General features: G+C 32.3%; 1 protein-coding gene across 2 annotated transcripts; it reads right to left on the bottom strand.

Moving 5' to 3' along the window:
- Window positions 1–1,382: 1,382 nt before the first annotated feature.
- On the bottom strand, window positions 1,383–13,097 carry LOC131957870 (integral membrane protein 2B). Of its 2 annotated transcripts, XM_059322678.1 has the most exons (7): window positions 12,925–13,097; window positions 7,028–7,201; window positions 6,211–6,285; window positions 4,482–4,688; window positions 3,601–3,711; window positions 1,950–2,100; window positions 1,383–1,766 (listed from the first exon to the last, which is right to left on the bottom strand). In XM_059322678.1, the coding sequence occupies exons 1-7, from the start codon at window positions 13,003–13,005 to the stop codon at window positions 1,630–1,632; spliced, it is 936 nt and encodes a 311-aa protein (XP_059178661.1). In that variant the 5' UTR covers window positions 13,006–13,097; the 3' UTR covers window positions 1,383–1,629. The 2 variants fall into 2 exon arrangements, with proteins under 2 accessions (XP_059178661.1, XP_059178662.1); XM_059322679.1 differs by lacking the exon at window positions 6,211–6,285 and having other exon boundaries at window positions 1,386–1,766; window positions 12,925–13,095.
- Between the last annotated feature and the right edge of the window lie 348 nt (window positions 13,098–13,445).

Genomic DNA, 13,445 nt, shown 5'->3' on the forward strand with positions numbered 1-13,445 from the left:
ATCAATTATTTAATTAAACAAAAGAAAAACATGTACAATAGAAAAATATATAAAATCCATTACCTCCACAATAACATAAGGCGACTTAAGTCTACAATTAATGTGCTATTCTAGCCAGTGAATTACAAAACCAGCTTTAAAAAAATGTGTTGAAAAATAAACCAGGCTGTACCTGTGACCATTTTATCATGCCACTTAAGTAAACTTATAATTAAATGCTGATGAGTTATTCTTTCTATTTGTAGTAGAAGTAGAAACTGTCTAAAAAAATATGAGTGAATTTTTATTTGTACATGTGATTTGTCATAGTATATTAAAAATTGTAGGTATTAAAATGCGATGTTATAAAAAAAAATGTATACACTTTTGAAAATTTGGAATGAATTACATTACATTTTTAAAAACAAAACTTACAAAAAATGGCAGACTGATTGAGTGAGAAAATTTAGTAGACAGATAATTACATTTTTGCCTGACCATTACAATTAAAATGAAAAAAAAAATCTGTTTATGCTACACAATGGTACAAAGTTAGCCAAAAAAAAAAATTACAAACATTTAATACAAATGCAGTTTACATAAATTTAAGAAAAAATATTTGACATTGAAACATCCAATATTTCAAGTGTCTAGCACAATATAAAAAGTGACCATTCATTAATTTTGAATAACTTACATATATGGACATAAAGAGTTCATGAACTTACCTGCAAATTATAAATTATTAACTACTGCTTAAAAGATTTTAACCTACAATTGAAGTAATTTATATCATACTTTAAGTTGAGAACAGGTGAAAATTTGTTTCATAAACTGAACATAATCTAATTTAAAATACTACAAGTTAGTTTTGGCCAAAATATTTTTTATCAAACAAAGCACAATAAAAACAAATTTAAGTGTTTTCCTTTTCTCATACAAAGAGGATTATCAATATAATACAACATGATACATAAGATAAATAAAGTGCATGCAAAAAAGTATCAACATGTAATTAAAAAATTGTTCAAATGTCATTTTTTTAGACAATTGGCAATAGACACTTCTCTCTGAATTTAACGAGTTAAGGACTGGATTCATTATCAATATCTGTCAACAAGTAGGGCCATGGCAAGTACTTTCACACAGGAAAGTAATTTACAAACAATTACAGTTCTGAGAACAAAAAGAAAAACAGAAGACAAATTGCCATTTGGGTTTTATGTTAAAATAATTGTAAACTAAAAGAAAGTTTATTTCTGTAAACAAAATTTTTCCAGCTAGATTGAAAAGCTTGAGATAATTGAAAGGTTACATAAATGGCAAAAGAAAGATATTTACAAATTTGTCAAAGGACAAACAAAAACTACTTCCCCATATTTTGAAAATTTGAAATATTGAATTTAAAATTATTTTCTTTCTTAAAATTATAATTAAAACCCCTACTACAAAATTAGCTAACCATATGTAGATAAAAAGCCAAAGTGATTATCAAACAGGCTAACAAAATATTCTTTTTAGCTAGAACAGCACTAATTTCTTTAAAATAGGAATGTTTTGTTTTTTTTCTGTTTCTTTTTGACCTCATTTAAAGTAAATAAAAAAACACGTGTCTAATCTGCTGTGTCCAGCGGGGGCTGTGCTGATGTTTTACTCAGCACTAGCTACCTCAACCTCTCGGTAGTCATGGACGATGATTTTGTAAATCTCTTGATGGTCAATGTGGTTTGACAAGACTGCATAGGTCTTCTTGTCATCTATGATCTCCTTCACACTTCGCTTTACAACTGCAAATTAGAATAGGTTAAGTTTTTAAACTGCTGCCAATAGACACAAAATAGAACATACAAATTATTTCAACTTCATCAATGGAAGTACAAAGCAAATAAAATTGCAACCATTATAAACATTTTGGACAGATATTAACAAGGAAAAAAAAAAGAAGTACCAGCAGAAAAAAAATGTTTTACCTCCCCCAACAAATTTCTCTAGCCAGTAAGTAGCATACTCCCCACACTTGGAGGCGATGCGAGGGCCGAGGGTGGAGAGGTCACTCAAACGAGGTTGAACCATGTGGTAATTTTCTCTGATTACCCTGGCTTTGGGCAGGTAGTATCCAGACTGAAGAAGACAAATCATTTGGCAATCTAATTGTTTATAATATATGCATAAAAAATCTGGTCACAAAGTCTTGTATCTTTTCGCCTAGAGTAGTCACTATGGAATAGTATCTGCATCAAGGGTAATATAAAAATATAATAACTCAATGTAACACCATACTGATTAAGAGTATTTAAACTGTCATTGTCAATATTTATAATGAAACTGAACTCATTTTGAGCTTCAAATTAAAACTTACTTTAATTGCGACTATAAGTAATCTGATCCCAGTTTAATATTAAGTTGTCTTCTTTTTTAATTTAAAAATAAATAATATATTTTTTTATGATAGTGCATTCTTGTTTTACAGTTACAGTAATATATTTTAAGTATTTACCATGTTTTTTTCTTCTATTTTAATACAATTGATTTATCTACCCCTACAGGCAAAACATCAATTGCAAACCTTACATTTATTTTGTAATCAAACCTATTTTACTAACATCACCAGCCTGTAAAATACAAAACTATACAACTATACATAGAGAACAGGCCCCAAAACAAAACCTACAAATAATACTGCGGGTGTCCAGTGGGGTTTTAAAAAAAAAAATTTAAAACTTAGTTACTTTTATTAAAGGATTCTTTTCTTCTTCTTCGTTCTTAATTATTAGTGTTGAGGGTGATCGAGATTTATCTGCCAGTGGGTTTGAACTCGAGACTTTGTTCGATTTATCAACCATGAGCTTTTTTGCCGACTCAACCACGCCTCCAACACAATTAAGCGTTACGTGTCAACTGGTTATGCGCCATTGAGGCCATTGACTCCGATTTCAGCCTGCTTTTCTTTTTGGATTTGCTTCCATAGCCTTTGTCCAACCAAGAACAAACTACAAGGCAGCAGTTGTTTAATTTTGGAGTTGTCTCTCCTAGAAGAGTCGCTGTCCCCAGCTAACGAGCCTCATCTGCCCGAGGGTTCGAACTCGAGACTTTTCGGTTTAGCAACCATGAGCTTTACCGACTCGACCACGCCGACCCCCTATTGAAGCAATACATATTTTTGGAAGTATCTAATACAATGCAGTCGTACAAAAATATGTCAGAACTTGAAAAGCTTTTGTCTGACAAACTACTAAATAAATAATACAAATGACTAAACCGCCATTAGTAATTATAACCAGGAAGAGAAAAAAAGGAGTGCATAATAGAGTTAATTGTTTAATTCATCAGCATAGAGCTAGTTCCTGGTGTTTCATTTTTTTTTTATTTAGGTGCAAATATAGCAGATGGAATGATAGTGAAACAGGACAAGTGTTGTTGGATGAATGACACATAGTTTAAACATTTTATTTATAGATGCTAAGCTGTGTTGATAGACAACTGATTTAAATTTAGGATGTTTACCACAATGGCCATAGAAAATTGTACAGCTACAATGGCCATGTAATAATGTTTTCCACTATTATTTTTTAGAATTATTTGTCATTTGGTCAGTGTTAGAAAAGCATTTTAAATGTTTACCATTAGTTTGTCCACAAGGTCAATCAAATCCCTGGGAGGGGCAATGATGCTCCTGTTGAGTTTCATGACATAGCACATCCTTACCTCGCGGTCAATGATCACAGAGAAATTCTGAAAGTAACAATGGAGGGACAATGATCACAGAGAAATTCTGAAAGTAACAATGGAGGGACAATGATCACAGAGATGTTCTGAAAGTAACAATGGAGGGACAATGATCACAGAGAAATTCTGAAAGTAACAATGGAGGGACAATGGTCACAGAGAAATTCTGAAAGTAAAAATGGAGGGACAATGATCACAGAGAAATTCTGAGAGTAACAATAGTTTTTAAATATTCAACAATGTTATTAGTTGGTGGCATGTAAAACTGATACATAAATCATGTCGAAAAGGAGAAGTGAAAGCCAGTTCTAAAATGCGTTCATCTCAAAGATACTGACCAACTCTACTTCACCTCCTGAACAGACCTATGGGTTTTAAAAAGTTTACTTAAGTTAGAAAATACACCTAGCTAAGCTATGAAAGACCAGCTATTTCTTGACATTAGGGTGTGAAAGCTGACATTAGACATAATCAACTCACCCTAGCAAAGTCATGCCAGACCAGATTCTCAACTCACCCTAGCAAAGTCATGCCAGACTAGATTCTCAACTCACCCTAGCAAAGTCATGCCAGACCAGATTCTCAACTCACCCTAGCAAAGTCATAACAGACCAGATTCTCAACTCACCCTAGCAAAGTCATGCCAGACCAGATTCTCAACTCACCCTAGCAAAGTCATGCCAGACCAGATTCTCAACTCACCCTAGCAAAGTCATAACAGACCAGATTCTCAACTCACCCTAGCAAAGTCATAACAGACCAGATCCTCAACTCACCCTAGCAAAATCATGCCAGACCAGATTCTCGCGGACCTCGTCAAAGCGTGGTGTGTACAGCTCTTCATACAGGTCAACTTCTGAAACTTGGATCCTCTCCTCGACATAGTCCATGGGCTGGTCCTCCAGAGCATCTCCAATAAACCTATCCAGGCTTCTGTTGTACTGGGTGTCAATGTAAATGTTCCCACAGACTCCACTGTAAACCTGGAGAAAGGATGTTTATGTTCTAAGTTTAACATCACCATAGTTGTAGTTTTATATACAGTCAATTTAGTCTTCTATTTACTGGATGAATTTTCCCTGATGTATTCATTATGTTTAGTTTTTCAAATATTTTAAAAGAAAAGTACATCAGATAAGTACACCATAATCAGAGGAAATGCCATATAATAAGAGCTACATAAGTGTAGTCATTATACTTAATATGGCGCCCTTGTATGCATATTGATTCAAAAGTGTATTTTACATGCAAACTATGCACACTACAATGAGACAAACTGACCAGTCTGTTACAAAATACAAATAATAGTTCCATTATCAGCATCTCAATACACTATAAAACAAACCATCTCAATCTTTAGGACATTTTGTTATTAGCCGTAGTTATTAGCAATAATTAGGGTAATATCTAAATTATGTGTTTGGCATTATTGTAGCATTTTTAAAAAAATGTAAATGTAATTACATAAACTTTATTTGTTTAATTAATAATAGTTTAGTTAAAAATAGAGTGACAACTAGTAGATGACACTCAAAGATGACATTAATGAATGTTCACTAAACAGAGGAGACCTAAATGTCTGCTTGGAGAGAGCTGCAGTATCAATATTACTTGATGGTGAGATAATTAAACAGTCAATGTGAAAGGAAATAAAATAGCCATACAAATCTGTTGGTTTAATGGTGTACAAATTTAACAGAAAAATAATATGAATACATAAAGCTGTGCAAGTGATACATTTTTCTGCTATCTATAGGCAGTTATGTAAATATTTTCTTAAATTCAATGTAATCATTTTCAGAAATAAAAATGTTTTTATTATAAGGTTAAATAACGAAAAATTCAATATTTAAAATGTATATTACACACATTATTATGGAACTAAAGTATAAATCAAAATTATTCAACAATATTTTATAGCATTTTTATAAAATTCATTTCACTTCAGACAAATAGTAGCTAAACAAATTTTATTCATTAAAAAAAAAAGTATTTATATAAAATGAAACAATGGCTTAAGCAATTGTGCAATGACTGTGAGGATATTCTTCTATGTGTGATGAAATAGATAAAACCAATGCTTAATATTTTCTTGAGAATTCACAAGCATTGGAAAACAAAGTGGACTCCACGGTAGTGTTACTTAAAAAAGCAAGTGGTCACATGATGAAAATCAACATATCAAAGTAGTCATTTTATCACTTTTAGATAACTATTAGTATTGTACCAAATATACTACAATTCTATAAAAGAACTGTATGTACAAAAAAAAAACTTTTTAAAAAAGTACTCTTATCAAACAAGCTGAAAGTACACATAAACAGAAATATTTTCAACAGATAATATGAAAAGCAAACTTTTAGAATGTGTAAAGTTGGCTTGAGAGAGGCTGTGATGGCTTAAAAATAAAAGGCTATTTTAGCAGCACACAATGCATAGAACCATGTGTCATAGCACAGACTCTGAAGTTTTCAAAGAGAGAAACAATGTTTTTTTCCTACTTACTCTGTTTTCGTTAGTCTTAGGTTTAGGGAGGTAATCATTCAATTTAAATGTAGATGTTTTTCCAACTACCACCAACTGTTTTTAGGCAAGTAAGTTTTTTTAGGCAAATAATTTTTTTCTATTAAAAACAAACTCCTACAGTAAACTAAAATAGACAACTACTTCAAACAAAAGCTACATGTAACGTGTGCTATGCGAATGCAAATTATAAGAACAGTTGAATGCAAAGTATAAAACAATGTGTTTGTATATAATACATTAAAATGACATAATTATAAATTCAGTGCTCTGAAACATTTTTTTCACTCAAGTTACGCCACTTTTATATATACACATAACACACAGACAAGTTAGTGCACTTTGTTTAAAACTACTCTTTCAACCAGAGGTTCCCAAATTTTTACAAGTGACCGCTACACAATCAAAAAGATAATTTTGTTTGGTTTATATACAAATTGATGACACCCCTCCCCCCCCCCCCCCCAACATTGGGAACCTGTGCTATAAAATATTTTTAAAATTTACTTATGGAGGCAGATTTAACAATTTTACATTTACAGATTTAATAAAATTCACTTGCATTTTTAGGTACTTCTGCTATAAGCTAATTTTGGTACACATCTTTGGAAAATGTGTTGGGGAAAACGTGGTTGTCAGAGTTCTAAACAATTCAACCCAGTTTTAAATGCAAAGAAAATTAAATTATTATTTATTTAGTATCTGTATTAGAGCACTAGATTGCACCACACTTGCGAGAAATTCTAAAGACTTACAAGTGTTAGAGAGGTTGTGTTACTTTATCAAAAAACAAACTTACCCTTTTGTTAAGATGTTTGTAGAAGACTGTGGCACCAATAGCTCCACATGCCAGCACGACAAGGATGAAGATGATCAGCAGAAGGTGAATGCAGTATGTGCGTCTCTTCCTCTGGAAATAGTTCACCTGGACCTGGTTGTCTAAGGCAGCCTCCTCCTCATCTTTGAAGCTGGTCTGTCATGTAAGATAAGGAACTAGTATTAGCAGAATTACAAAACAAACAAGGTATATGAGGAACTAGTATTAGCAGAATTACAAAACAAACAAGGTATATAAGGAACTAGTATTAGCAGAATTACAAAACAAACAAGGTATATAAGGAACTAGTATTAGCAGAATTACAAAACAAACAAGGTATATAAGGAACTAGTATTAGCAGAATTACAAAACAAACATTACAAGGTATATTATGAACTAGTATTAGCAGAATTACAAAACAAATGAGGTATATAAGGAACTAGTATTAGCAGAATTACAAAACAAACAAGGTATATAAGGAACTAGTATTAGCAGAATTACAAAACAAACAAGGTATGTAAGGAACTAGTATTAGCAGAATTACAAAACAAATAAGGTAATCCTCGACTTAGATGTATGCTAAGGTTTATCTCAAACAACAATAACATTAAACACATTCACTTTTTTAGATTAATAGTAATAGTGTGCATTTTTTATTTTCAGTTATGGCATTGCATGCTTTTTTTTTATAACTGCAACGCCCTGATAAATTTTAATTACTACTATACACTTTTGTTATAACTGAGTCCAACCCCCCTCGTCCCACGGCTAGTGGGTATCTACCCCACCCCCCTCCTGCCCCACACCTGAACTGTGACAGAGTGTACTGCCGTTCCCACCGCCACCCCCCCACACCTGAACAGGGACACAATGCATCCCCGTAGCTAGTGCAGGTTAGGGCGCCCGCCCCTCCCCCGCGATGGACTGCCAGGGTCAGGCAGGGGTTAAGAAACTCAAGGGTGAAGCTTGGGGGAGAAGAAATTAGGACAGTTGAACTTTTAGCTTGGTTAGGATGTAGTCGTATTTTGTGTGTTGCAGTGTTGCAGGGCTGGCCCTAAGGCTGGCCACTATCTATGTTCAAGATTATGATGTTATCCAAGACTAAAGTATCAATCATTAAAATTAAGAAGCTGAAATAGCTGAAATTGTGTTTGCAGTCATCATCATCACCATCATATACCAACCATACAGATGACTTCGTTTCATAACAACTTTCACTCAATTTCTTATTAAATCACTTCATAATTTAACATACACTATTGCTAAAAAAAAAGATCTATATCCTTTTCACACCCATTTCAAGGTATCAACAAATTTAAGACTAGACTGGATTTAGGGACAAAAAAATTACTTAAATGATTTAAATAACTTATTTCGTGGCCACCATTACTCTCATAAAAAGAATAAAATACTTGTGTGTCATCCTTACCTACAAAAAACTAATTACAAGCTTGTCATTCTATCAAGGTTTTTTAATTTGTCTCAATACTATTTTGTATTTATATTATTTATTATGAATCAAATTATTATGAAAGCTATGTCACTGTTAAATAAGACATTAGTTATTTACTTATTATGCATCAAATCATTTGAAAGTTATGTCAATGTTAAATAGTCATATAGTAATAAAGTTTTAACGTTAAAAATGCAACAGAACTGCCCAATTAAGATGGAAGAACTTTTTTTTTCTTAGTTAGTGATATAGATGTAGTGATATTTCAATGCCTAAGTTAAGAATAGGTACAATGGGCTTTCCTGGAAAAAAACATGATTTTTCATTTCAAAACATTTTTGAAAAATAAAAACAACACATAGGCTTTCATAATATCCATAAATACAACATAATTTTAAAAAAAAGTTATTTATGTTTGTGAACACTTTGTCATTTACAGTGTGAAGGCAAAGACAACGCTGATTGGCTCCAGTTTTGAAATGTATTATGCTCCCCACTCTGCCAATGTGTTTGAGCTAATTAATTTATTATCCATATGTATTGAAAAAGAAAATGTATTCCATACAGAAAGTTTGAGTTATATTTATCTTTTATATAGTTCAAGTAAAGAATTAGCTTCCTGTTGTGATGTGAGGACAGGGTCGACAATAATCAAACACTAAGTCCGTATACAAATACAATTAACTTCTTTATTGCTTGAAAGATCAAATGAAACCTAGGCTGCCTATAAGAGAATGGACCCCCAAACTTTTATTAGGTTGTTAGTAGTATTGCAATCTCGACTAGTTTTATTAGGGATTTTGGTAAAAAAAACACTAATCATAATATAAAAATAAAAATTACATATTCTTGTAGAGCTCAACTATATGAAAACAAAACAAAAAAGATTTTTTTGTCTAGCTCAAATAGTTTTTTTAGCGAATTTTTTTGTGAGGGGTGGAATCCCCTTGCTTTTGCATTGGCCAATTGTGACAAGTCATGGTATGCCTGAATAAATTGAGCATAGTTATTTTACTTGCAGTTGTATTTTGTTCATATTTGTAGAGTTTAGCTAGAATGATATATAGAACTTGTTAATGCTGTTGAAATGAATAAAAATAATACAGAAGCATATTTTTGTGTTGGCTTCCTTCTATAACCCCAAAAAACCTGTGCTGCGCAAAATTGAAAATGTTTCTAAAGCAATGTTTTACAGTGAATGAAAGAGCTTCATAGTTAGCAATCTAAAGTAAATGACTTGAACACTGTAATATGCATATAACTGCCCCATTATATTGGGCAGGTGAAGTAGAGTCCATCTTTAAGCCATTTTGTTATAAAACATTGCTGCGCAAATATGAAAAAGTTTCTAAAGCAATGCTTTATATAAATACAGTGAATGAAAGAACTACATAGTTAGCAATCTAAAGTAAATGACTTGAACACTGTAATGTGCATATAATTGCCTTATTATTTTGGGCAGGTGAAGTAGAGGCCATTTTGTTAAAAGTGAACTGAAGTTATCTGATCAATGTTTTTATGTGTGTATTGTGTATGAATTCTGATTTTCAGCATATAAATATGACTATAAGTAAGGGTAAGTAGAACTTGAATACTTAAAATTACAGTTAGCACATAGCTAGTGTAGTGTATTCTAGCAACAGACAGGTAACCTATGTCTGACTCAGCAAAATTTTACTTCAAGCAAAACTAGAACCAGAGTTGAAAAAAATGAAAGACAGGTATATTAAAATATTTTTAAAACAACAAGTAGGAGATTTGTTTGTTTGTACATTACATAAGAATACTGTTGTTAGTGTATCAAAACTAAAAGCCGGCGGATCGGGATGAAGAAATATAACATTGGCGTCAATGGGGGCAACGTGACCTACTTACGGTGACTACTTTCAAATGAGTATTTACTAATGTCAAAATATCCAAAAATAAATATCATTTCTATAAAAATGGGATGTATCTGCTTTGGAAACTTTCATTTTTACCGCGATCTCGGCCGATACCGACAACCCTAGTTTTATGGTTAGAAATAAGGGTTAGGAGTGTGGTGGGACTAGGGTTGGGGTTAGACCTTAAGGCTTAAGAGGTGCCTTGAGATTCTGATAATCAAGCCATGTATTGTTTGTATTTTAGTTACTGACCCCACAGTCTACAGTCTACAAGTACTCTACTCTACAAGTGTACCACACACAACACACAGTTGACACAGTAACCTAACCACCTAACACTCCTTTTTACTTTTTAGAAGTTTTTACAGATGTTATTATCGGACACACTAAATTGACTTAGTTTACCATTGTCCTAGCTATTGCTGATACTTTTTTAAATAAAAAGAATTTGTTTAGGCCTAATTTTTCACCAAAATGTAGCTAGTCTCATAACGCGAGTTGAATTACCTCCCCTGACCCGCTTTTTTATAGCCACTTTCTAGTTCGTTTTTTTCGATCGCGTCTCGGCACTGTTGCTAAAAATAGCATTCGCGCAATACCATACGGGTAAATCTGTTTGGCGTCTGCTACACGTGATAGATCGTTGAATGGCCGACAAGCTGATATAAAAATTATTGCGACCGGATGCGATTTTCGTGGAAATTGAGCTAGATTTAGCAAAAGACAGCTATATTTGTGTAAAATATTATTATTTATACTTCTACTTACACAGATATTTTGATAACTGCAGTTCAGCCGTCCATTTTTCTTTTAAAATGTATCTTTAGAATTTCTGTACCTTTTGGCAATCGGTCAGGAGCATTTGCGCACTAAACCCACCCCCCTACGGCAGATCCGATTTTTTTCCCAGTGAACTCGTACTGACCTCCCACATAGCTAAGATAGTACATTGATACTGATGGGAAAGCCTCTAAATCTGTATTCCTACTAGAGATCTAGAAATAAATCTAGATCGTGGAGTTTTTATAATGACTTTTAAATTGAATGTCTCCAGTTTAAGATATTTTTTTTTCAAAACATAGCTACTTTTAGTACTATATTTAAGTATTTCAAACCCTTTTGGTAGTTTTTTCTTAAACTTAAACCTAGATTCTAGATCTAGATCTAGTGATTAGATATCTATATTTTGTACTTATAACTTGCAGGCCTATTAAAATAATAATAAAACACTTTGCTTGATAACTTCATTAGGTCATTTCATAAACACAAATGTTATAAACATATAAAAATCACAAAACCATAGGTAATATCTGAATTCTGTAGCCTACCTTACATTTAGGCTAATACTGAATTAAAAAGAAATTACATTAAGGTTTGAAATTAATACAACTTGTAATTAAGAAAGAAAGCTTCAATTCTAAATACTACAAGATATAATAACAAACAATGAAACAAATTCAAAGCTTTTTTCAACCCATTTAGCCGAAAAGATTTTTATTTTTTCCGATATTGACCAAAATAAGTTTTTAAAGCTTAGGCCCACTGTTTTTACAAACATAACTCAATTTTATTAGGCCCCTGTAAACATTAATTAAGATTCCTCTGTAGACAAAGCAATCTATTTGGCAGATAAAGTAGAGTTCATGTTTCTTGACCTCGGCATATGAAGTGATTGTCCGTGTGGTCAGCGATATTCACAGCCGCCTTTACTTTTTACCTTTAATTTCCCCAATGTATATCAGGTACCCATCAGAAATGGGTGGACTCTAATTGAATTTTATTAAACAAACATTTTGATGTAGGCCTAGATCTATAATCTATAACATTCCAAACAACATCTGTTCTGTAGAATTTACCTTTCTGCTTCCAAATGCGGTATTTTCCAATTGAAAATTCATCACAAAACATACAATAAATTATATAAATGGCATTTTATAAATTTATATAAACTATTTACTTTCACCTTGGTGTAAAAAAATGTAGGTATAAGCAAACTGATTTCAATAGTAAGAAAGAATCATGTCTTTTCTTGCTTACTAGCTTTAAAACAAGTGAATTTGACTTTTTACCTGCGTTTTTGGTCGCGTTTCTATATATTTTATTTGCGACACTAAAAAAATTATATTTAATCAACCGATTATGCTAAATTAATAAAATTGGTACTGTTGGATTGCATTTTTAAAGCTCTACAATTATATGCTATTCTTTTTATAATTTGAAGAAAATTGAATTTATATGAGACTAACTACAAAATGCATAGACACAGGTATAAAAAATCCCCCAGCACTAATATTATTACTATTATTATTGCAGATTTAAGATTGTAAATTAGAAAGAGTCTAGATCTAATTGCAGCAATTGGCAAAACAACAACTTACAACACTCAGCTCAGAAAGAGAAAAGAAGTGTAGTTTAGTGTTAGTCTTAGTTAGTGTGTAGAAGGCAAAGTGTAGGCAACCGCTACCGAACCGTCCTAACAGTGCACTTTTATACTACGAATAAATAAACTATTATATTAACTACAAAATAAAGGTCTATCATACCAAAGGTTCAGTGACAACTTCTGGCTCTGAAACATCTTTGTCGGGTTTCTTTTCACCCTGTGATGGTGTATAAATTGTCATTTTTATAACTAGAAATCTCAACTTCGGACTGCTGCTTTTCTTTTCTGGGATATATTGTACACAGCTGAAACTGATGACGTATTCCGCAAATCATAACACAGAGCTATGTCTGATTTTTAAGGGGGAAAAGGTCTAAACTATTTTCTGAAACAATTATAGATCTAGTAAACACTAAAAATAATAGATCTAGATTTCTAAAAAAAATTATGTATCTCAGTATAAAACACGAGTCTTGAAATTTAAATAATACATTAATAGTTTATACTGGCTTCAATTCTTATTTGTATATTAATATAAAAAAAAAATAAGTGTCTTAAATTGCCACATTTTGATGCTGATTTTATTGATAATTCTACCTCATGACGGTAGGATCATCGCTTTATTTTAATTTCAGTGCCCCCCCCCCCTCATCAACCGCCCACCCCACTCGAACGACAAAA

Source organism: Physella acuta, unplaced genomic scaffold (assembly GCF_028476545.2).
Source record: "Physella acuta isolate Inbredline_101_S28 unplaced genomic scaffold, ASM2847654v3 ptg001274l, whole genome shotgun sequence".
Lineage (NCBI taxonomy): Eukaryota > Metazoa > Mollusca > Gastropoda > Physidae > Physella > Physella acuta.